This window comes from Saccoglossus kowalevskii, chromosome 3 (genome assembly GCF_978046115.1).
Source record: "Saccoglossus kowalevskii chromosome 3, keSacKowa6.1, whole genome shotgun sequence".
Lineage (NCBI taxonomy): Eukaryota > Metazoa > Hemichordata > Enteropneusta > Harrimaniidae > Saccoglossus > Saccoglossus kowalevskii.
In genome coordinates, this window is record NC_140643.1 from 14,007,326 (window position 1) to 14,017,405 (window position 10,080).

General features: G+C 35.0%; 1 protein-coding gene across 1 annotated transcript; it reads right to left on the reverse strand.

The window, feature by feature from the left end:
* Positions 1–5,130: 5,130 nt before the first annotated feature.
* Positions 5,131–8,387, reverse strand: LOC102806473 (uncharacterized). The gene is made up of 6 exons (XM_006825046.3): positions 8,264–8,387; positions 7,219–7,261; positions 6,289–6,951; positions 5,919–6,151; positions 5,425–5,699; positions 5,131–5,314 (listed from the first exon to the last, which is right to left on the reverse strand). Exons 1-6 carry the CDS (start codon positions 8,324–8,326, stop codon positions 5,308–5,310), a joined length of 1,284 nt encoding a protein of 427 aa, XP_006825109.1. The 5' UTR covers positions 8,327–8,387; the 3' UTR covers positions 5,131–5,307.
* Between the last annotated feature and the right edge of the window lie 1,693 nt (positions 8,388–10,080).

The window sequence follows — 10,080 nt, forward strand, 5'->3', positions numbered from 1 at the left end:
GTGTAAGAAAGTTGAGCCATTCTACAATTATTGACTGTTTTGTGTTATAATGCTAGTGATAAATAACGCCCACCCACCAGATTTCAGTTTTCTCATTTTTTGTTTAGGCGGAATTACCACTACAACAGTCATTCAAACTAATTTTCATTGAATCAAGTTTTTTTTTTCAAATTCTATATTGTCTGAGAAAAGCTGTTCCTTACCCTTGGTTTGTCAGTTGCATTGAAATGATTCTGGTGACTGAGAAATCATTCTCATTATCGATGTTCGGTGATTACCAAATTAAAAAAAATAATGACATGGAACCAATACTATTGCTTTATACTGTCGAGCAAATACTTGATTAGTTGTCTATGAAACCAAACAAATGATGCGTTTTGTACCTATATGGAGTTGTGGACAACAGTAGCGTGTGGCAAAAAAAGGAGTGAAGCATGGTCACAAAAAGTAATTGGTGAAGTGAAACGTTTCATGGACTAAGCTCTTAGTTATAGAGAATAATTTAAATACATACATACATATTGTATTTAAGTGTTAACGCCGCCGAATAACCGGTATTTTACTTTACCACGTAATGCACCAGATTGCTAACCCATTTGCCCAACGATGACAATTTACGACAGTCACAGGACTGCTATAACATTTGACCTGTCTACTAGATTTCCGTCCTGTGAACACTTGGCCATAAATTATTCACTATTGAAATGCAGAAATTACAAAGGCATTGTTTCACAGGGAAACTACCGAGTTGAGGAAGATACAAGTTTATCATTCATTATTAATTGATAGAATAGGAAATCAATATTTAACGTAATTACAAACATAATTGACATGTTGTCAGCTGCCCGGTATGCTCATACATTGGCGTATATGGAGTAATAACAACTGAAATTATCATTTTTAATAGATAAGTCATACCTTTTAATGGGAAATGACTAGATAAATATGGCACTAAAATACTTTTCGTAATTTTGACGTATTTCCAACATGACAAATGTCGAACATAGCTGGCTAAATGAAAACAGAAATAATGGCAGCCAGATATAGATCAACTATACTTCGCTATTTCCAAAGCTCATGAAAAGCAGCAAATCAGCCAAGATTCACTGAATTAGTGGTCAGCAACCCCGTTTGTCCAATGCATTCTGAGAGAAACAGTGTAAAACATAGCTGGAAGATGCTTATAAATTGAGGTCCATCACTGAAAACTAATAATTATCAACTTCCAATGTTTAGGTTCTTTAGTTTTAGTATGTTTGCACAGTGTAGATGTTACCTTGGAAACAAGTGTTTCAAAGATAAATTATGTTGTGTACATTGTTTCTGTGCCAGTTGTAGCGATTGCAATACAAACAAAAACAACAGGCCTGATTTGTCTGGTCATTATTGGACAGTTACTAATATTTTCACTGAAGTATTCACATACCTATAATTGTCGGTCCTTGATTAATCGGTTTATTAATGAACATCGCATTTTCCTTCTCTGGCCTGGCCACAAAATGATTGGCAGGAAATGGCTAATTTTGTTGTGAAAATATACTGTTAACTATACGGTGTTTATCTAGCGTATCAATAACGTTTATTGATCAGAAGAAGTGGGTAACTGTACAATTCAACGCCATCCTGCCATCCTATCATATAGTAAAACATAGAAACAGTTTTGATTCATGGTTGGAATCATAGATTCAAACAATTGAAACACATCAATTAATTTAATAAGTGTCACTGTTTTATGTACATAAGCTGGTCATCTTAAGTGCATATGAAACTGTTTCACCGAGTGCATTAGATTTATGAATAGGAACTTATTTTAGCAAGTATCTGTTGAGAAAGTGAATCACCAATACTACTCTACTTTGGGTCAACAAAAATAAATAAAATAACCGTGGGTCCAAGGATGATTCTCATAATGATGAATATGCACAAACTGTATGTATCAAATAAATATTTTTCCCGATTTTTTTAGTATGGTGCCACACAAATTGATCACAATCATTCTGATAATAAGTCATGAGATGTTTTTTTTTCATGCCAAACAGTCTTTATGAGGTACAGCTTGTCTGTTCACCAGCCTGATAATAATCAGTCTACACCAAAACAATACTGGTGAGCGGATGTTAAAACAAATGTGTGTTATGATTGACAGAACCAGCATGTTATGATATCGTTTTTCTGTCGGTTTTGATGTAATTGTACCCACTATTTTGTATAGTGTTAAAATGTCTGAACATTTGAAGCTTAAACTAATCAATAGTCGGTACTACATTAAACGTATAAACAATTTTAGTGATAATGGTAATAACGAATCAATAATTATTCTTATACGTTCAATGCAACACAAATATAACAAATATGAGCGTATACACATTCAGAAATATGCTTTGAGCAGGTTAACGTCCAATTGCAGAATCATTCTTTTTCTTTTTTGTGGGCGCCATTTCTATAGCATTCTTGACTAATTTTAGTGTGCTGTTACGTATTGTTCGATCTTGACATGTAGTAACCCTCAAAGTAGAGGCAGCATTGATGACAGCAGAGTTATTACGGATTTCATTGATTGGAAACAACGTTCTGCGCATGTACGAAGGTCAGCGCCCATCAGCCCATACACATATGACCAGTGGGATTATGATACGCCTGATATTCTTGGCAATATTTTTAATGCCTGAGTGTCTTCATGATATGATTGAATATGCTTCAATTTCTTTCCACCAGTAAATCATCTGGCATGGGCGTACATGTGTATTATCACCATCACACATAGTGTATGGTGTACATATCATCATGTTACAGTCAGAATTGTAAAGTTGTTTTAATTAAAGGTATCATATATACCTATAATAAGTGTAAAACAACTTGATGTAAATTATAAACTTTTCTTCAATAAATAAGTATTACTAAGAACAATTGCATACACGTAAGATTCTTAATATGATGAAATAAATAGTAGATGACCATATATGTTCATGTGACCTCATTAATATGCATTACTGTAATATCTCGAGCAAAATCGCAGATAGTTACTTGCAACCAGTGGTATAATAAATGTAACTTACAAAACATATGACCTTATATAAAATAATACAGGGACCTTCCAATTCGTTTAAGATGAAAGTTGAAACTTGTGGGGCAAAATGTATTTGTTATTGTGGTCATGTGACCTCATTAGTATGCGTAACTACACTATACCATGTGCCGAAGAAATGTTCTTAACCCTGACACAATATTTGTTGTGTATCAGCCAAATACTTTTCCCCATATATTCTCTTTACAACAAGGACACATTTGAATAGTCATTTTTGGAAATTGTTGTTTTTATTTTCACCTCAAAAATATCCTTTTCCATTTTCAGTCCAAACTTAACCCATAGCAAATGTATTGAGCAGATGCATGGTTAGATGCATTACGATTGGTAGATGTTAGATCTTATTAATACCCAATGGCCTATACTCGCATAAGCGTTCCAACTCAGAAAAATGCCCGAGGTAACTAGGATACTGGGATGTCTAGGTGGATCAAAATAGCTGCTATGATTATGATAACTTTATTTTCTGTACATTTTTGATGTATTACATTTTTTTACTATGAATGTGGTATTACATGTTTTATTGTTTTATCACAAACCGCATATGTTATGTCATAAGGTTGTATCATCAGTCTCGCTATCTACGAGATGAGAATTGAATGGGATCTTGGCATGATGTCACCATACAGTACTATGTGCGTTGCAAACCCCAAGTAATGTACCTCTGATAAGACATAATAATTCGACTCTTTTCACTTATTTTTTCTCTTCAATGAGGTGAAATTCAATCACCACAGATTTTCGATCAGACAAAGATGTTTCCCAGGAATTTTTCAGCAACTTTATAAATACCACACACGTTACTGAATATTTGTTGATTTGATTCAAAATGGCGAACTACCAAATTGATATTATTTATCCTCGACCATTTTTTTCTGTAACTTATTTACCGATTTTGTTTGCAGCTCGTGTATATTCTCTACAATTGCTTGATAACTATCTTGTGTTATTTTTCAATCTCTGACACGCGTTACAAATTTTATTAAAATAAGGTACCAAGGCATGAGTTGCTAACAGAACCAGTGTCCCGCATACGTTGGTATGCATGTCTATCGTCGGTTTTACCACATATTGGAAATCGATATTCACAAATTATCCTCCATCCTGACTGAATATTTCATTTTTTACTTTTTATTTTTCCAGTAAAATTAGACTCCGCTTGATCTATTATATTTTTCGCTTATTCATGACACCCCACACTTTTCTGCTAGCATTTGTATGTATATACATAGAATCTTTTTCAAAAAATGGTGTTTTTGTAAACCAATTTAACTTGAGCAACGATATCAGATTTTGTAGGATGGATAAACGCATGTATTGCCGGAAACTGTTCTTCAGATTTACTATTTGTGGCAATGTGTTTTAACTTCATCAAGTATGTAATGAAGTGTTTAATTGACACTTGATAAGTAGGCACTGTGATGGATCGCTATGATATTTGTTCATTTAATGACAAATATATTATTGAAAAATAACAGCCAAATAAATTTGATACAAAATCTCAATTTACCAATTTTTAGTTCCTATTAGGAGGAAGACCGATAAATATTCAAAAACGTTTCTGTCATTCCAGGGTCCGTGTATTGGCATAGAAGAACATACAGATCGAATTTATGTTAAGATCACTGTAATCTGAAACGCATTCGGTAATATTGACAGAACCTTCCGAGAGGGTAGTTGCATACCACCTTTTAAATAGCAGCATGTACCATGTCCGTACTCGACACATTGGTTAATTTGGCTGTTCACAGAATAAATAATATGTCTTCTGATCCCAGTAGACAGCTCGGGGAAATGGAAATTTTTTGAGGCGAGTCATCAATTTTATTGATTTCATATGTGTGCCTCTATTTATACACGTTTATTTTCTTTCAAGGTAGCGAGCCTAAGGTTACCAGAATAATACAAGTAGATTTGAGCCATGCAGCTTATTATCTTATTGTGTAGTTTATTCCATCTTATATTGTCAACTGGGACCTTTATCCTTACACGTGGCCCATCTGTAATCTAACATCAGTATAACATGCTAGTAAATACACACACTATTGTATCCTTCTGCAAGCCATTTATTTTACCAAAAAAAACGAGAATAAAATTGATACTGTACACCCAACACCAAACCCACGACTTTAATTAATTATGCGTTTATGCGACACTAAGCTTGATTTGTATTATTCATAGAGAACGATCAGTAACCATCTGTTGACTGTCAGTGGTGTACATTAACATCTGAAAGAAAAAGTGGTAAACAAATTCTAGTCGATCGATTAATAAATTCTTGACTGAACACTTATAATATTCTGAACAGATTCACGATTCATTCAGTTCCTCATACTTACTGTTTGCCAGGAACTTTCCAACTCTCTCCGAACTCAATAACATCCTTTACAATAACACCATCGGGTTTCTGGAAGTCATTTTTAGCATCACCGTCAGCATTACCAAGCAGACCGCACATCTTTCCGCGATAATAATCACCAATGAACTCAATACTAAACATGTGTTTCTTTCCAGTCCAGAGTAACTTGAATGTTGTGTCTTTCAGCTTGAAACTCAATATTGCCTTGGCGCCGTCATGTACGATGTTTATATTTTTAAGACTACCATCACTCACCTAAAGGATAAATTAATGCACGAGTCGATTTTCGAATCAACTTACTATCAGCTAATCACTGTGGAAGTGTGTTATTTAGCATAATAAGTTTGGCGTGGTAGCTGCTTGCCATGATCTTGAGTTCGAATAAACCTTATTATCGAGAGTGACTGTGTCCAATATCAAATGAATCACTTTTTGAGCATTCAAAGGCAGACAATTCAAGAAAACTGTACTTACACTTGCAACATTGTCCTGATTAACGACAACGCTTTCATCTCCAACTGTAACATTGATGGCAACAGCTCTTGTTCTAATTTCATCACTGGTATCGTCTCGTGGTGCAAAATCAGTGGTGATTTCAAACTGGGAGTTTGCGCTGGAGCAGTCCTTTACAAGTGTATACCAACACATGCCTTGGAAACTGTAATCACGCCCATCTAAAGTGGTTAAGTGAGGGTCATGTTTCGGGCCTTCAATAAAAAAATGTATAGACAAGATACATTATAACTTTTTTTTTCAAAAATGTCTCAATATTTTTTAAATATTTTGTTTAAAGGAATAATTAATATCGACATAATATCATGATATGAACTTTATTGCATCTTACCAGAACATACGCATTTGGGGTGATACGCGGCTGCCTTAATTTCAGCTTCAGTCAATGTTCTATCGTAAATTTGTATACAAGTTATAAAACCATTAAACCATGCTTGAGGAAATAGTGCTGCACCGGCTTGTGCTGGATATTGAGTTGCTAGTTTTCCTGGATCATAATTTGACCATGCCATTTCAATCCCATTTATGTACACATACCCATTGTTAATGTCATCATTGTACATAACAGTCCAATGATACCATTCATTCAAAGGTATGGATGTCGTTAAAGGCGTTACCTGAGTTCCGTTGTGTTTGGTAAATTTAACGCTTGCAGACAACCCTCCCATATTATCTACCACTTGTGACAATTCAACAGCTGTATCCGTTTTATTTGGATCGAAGTAGAAAATAGGACCCGCATTACCGTACGGATAAATCCAAGCCATGATAGTGATGGACTTTGTTGTTTTTGATGTGTCGTATGCACCGTTGTTTGGAAAAAATAAATACGAGCTGGGGTTACCACGGAATTCATAAGCGCCGCATTGTCTCCCGTTGGCTGGTGCCACCAGCGTTACATTCCCCCAAGGGTCAGTTGCATCATTACCATTACCAGATTCGTCATCAAGTTCGTATTCTTCATTAAGCGGCCAAAATGCTACAGCATCAGATGCTATAAAAAATATTCGTTAACGGGTTTATACAACAAGATTGTTCTGTCTTGTACAACTGGGAGTGATTATTCACTTTTTTTCTTTATTCTGTGGAAAGCAGTTACTATACATATACTATCATCTTGAAATATGTCACATTGGTGATCATCATTTTGAGTTCAAAACGACACTATTTGCAACATCTTATCCCGCATTTATACTTGTTTTTGTTGTAAGTGCCAACAAAATATTGTTAAAATAACAAGTGTTATTGTACATATACTCACGTGTATAAACAGGATTATAATCAAATCGTTTAAAAAATTGTGCCTGAAATGATATACATGTATAATGATACATTACAGGAGAAACACACAAAAGTACAAAAGATGCAATGTTCTATTCGTAGACGCAGGTTCATTACCACAGCTTTTTTTTTACATAGTGTTAACATTTCGTACTGCGGAACATACTCAAACATACTTTTTAAAGGCACGTGTATTTGATCTATATTTTTGTTACGTTGCTCTAAGATTGTCAAGTCACTGTTGATGACATATATAAATTCATTGCTGGCCTCAGTATGGTGCAGCGACGTGTCACTGTCGGTCGCGGTTCCCTTTTACTTACCTCAAGCGCGAACAACTAGTCCCACAAACTACAAAGACATACAAGACGGAGACGCTTCCAGCATGGCAAGCGAAACAAGACAAAAGAACATGTAGTTGACAATAATATAAACAAATCGTTCACTGTTATCTCACAAAAGTGTCGACGATTCTAGCCTGACAACTGGCGAGAAACATGGTCACAATTGTATTTGTTCTCTTGGTTGCAAAGATTTAATAGCTTTTTGCATCGTGGACGATCTAAAAAAATCACAAAACATTATCTTTCTTCAAAAGATTTTCGGTTCGCAATACAATAACATAGCATTTCCGGCTGGTAGCATTGCAATTCAATGCCGTCTTAGTGGTATGATGCCGTCTTAGTATGTTGTATGGCCTGCTCGACGACCTCTAAGTACTGAGACACTCTATAAATTTCCAGATGTCAAGGTTTGTTTCATATTTACTTGCCGCTTTGTCTGTAGTTGAATAAAACATGCCTCGATAAACCTGTCTTTGATAATTTCTGCTACCGAATAGCTGAATAGCTGTTAGTTGTATGTGTATGTTCCGCTGCGAAATCTTAGCAGTCTCTAGCAGACAAAAATCAGTGTAATCAGTGTTAACGAACCTGCTCCTATACAATAATAACAAGAGAACAATCTAATATTAATATCAAGTGAGAGCAAACAGTCTATTTACCAAACATATAATGTTTACTCACATCACCCTGGCCTTCCAATGCAATGATTGTAGCAACGAGCAGTAGGACACGGAGCATCTTCATATTCAGAAAACGTCTACACGCGCTTCAACGAAAGTTGTAGGTGGCGTATGCAATAGCAACTCCGACTACTCTATATATGTTGTGAGTCTCTATTGTAACACGATTGATTGATGCGGATGTATGCGTCTCATCTGTTTTGGGGATTATGCATGAGTGTTTGTTGGCGTGTATGTGTAACAGGTCGAAGACCCAGAACACTATTTTCGTTTATCACGCAATAGGTTGTGGGAAAATTACTCGATGTCATTCTTCGATCCCAACTAATTTTTTTTACATTTATGATGTGTAATGTTGCAGTCCATATTTATCATATGTTAGATTTAGAAAACGCTGACAAATATCTTGGTATTTCATAAGTTTGATTTATATGTGCCTCACCTGTTGTGAGGATTTAGTGTGGGCGTTTGTTGGCGCGTATGTGTCATAGGTCGAGGTTCTGGAACATTCGCTTTTTCACAAATTACGCAATGGGTTATGGGAAACACGATGTCACTCTCCGGTCAAAACACAAAATCTGACGCAAGCTCGGTGAAGGATAGAGTGGGAATTTGTACTTATAGTTACTTTTATGATTTGTAAGTCCTCAATCGGCCTAAGATGAATTGACATGCGCATTGTGTTTACATTTTTAAGGTAGAGATGCAGTTTACCTGACAGGTATTTTAATTAGTTAATTAGGCAACCAAGATGACCTCCATTGTCCACAAAACTATATATTTTCGGAAAGCTTATTGTATGAATTTTAAAATTTTTTTATTATTTTTTTAATGGACACTGTAGTTTGAAATATGCACAAAAATGTGCTTTTTTGGTCAAAAGTGATTTAAAAAAAATAGCTTCTAAACCAAGCTTCTGTTTTCTGTCAAAATTGGTTTACGGGTATATTTGTTCACTATGAAGAAAGTGTCGTCTTGAAAACTGTCTACCAGTTGTCAATTTTGCAGGGCAGCAGCTCAAATTTCACTACTTAAAGTTTATGCATAAATTAACACCCTAGCTAGTTGTCTGTACGATTGTTGTAACACTGTTCAACCAAAAACAATGCCCCGACGGCGTAAACACATTGTCAGTCATTTGTGAAAATTTCAAAACAAAAGGTCAAAGCGTCTAGGGCGCTATTTTTTTAAAGTTCTGGGATGTGCACTAAAAATAAGCTGAGATAATTGCTAATTTGCATAACAATTCACTCAGTAAGAAGTTTGCTAATGCTCATAATTAAAATGGCTGTAACAGTTCCAAATTTGAATGCATTATCGTTTTGTAAAAAGTTAAATATATTGCATAATTCTTTTTTTCACCATGTTTCTTTTTTATTATTTATGTACAGCCTTGCTAAATCTTGCTAAGCATTCAAAAGAGAGAATGTTTGCACCTGTTATCTATATTTTAAAATCTCCTTTTGAGTATGTTCCACTATTCACAATTCTACAACATTTTAACAGTCTATAGCCAAGACTGCTTGGATAATATGAAGCAAAAAAAAAAAATTCACCCCGAGTGCCCACGAACCTGCATCTCTACCTTAAAACAACTAATTAAACAGCAAAATAGTGTAGATGTATCAACTAACTCAGTTATGCAGTTCCCGCGGTTTTGGCAGAATGCACTTGTATAATTTCAATATTTCGTTGAATTATAAACTTACTCATACACATATTACTTATTAATTTTTCGATCATATGTGATACCTTATACATGTAATTTAGTATAGCGCACTTTGTTATGTTCACGTATGTATTCACTAACATTATTGA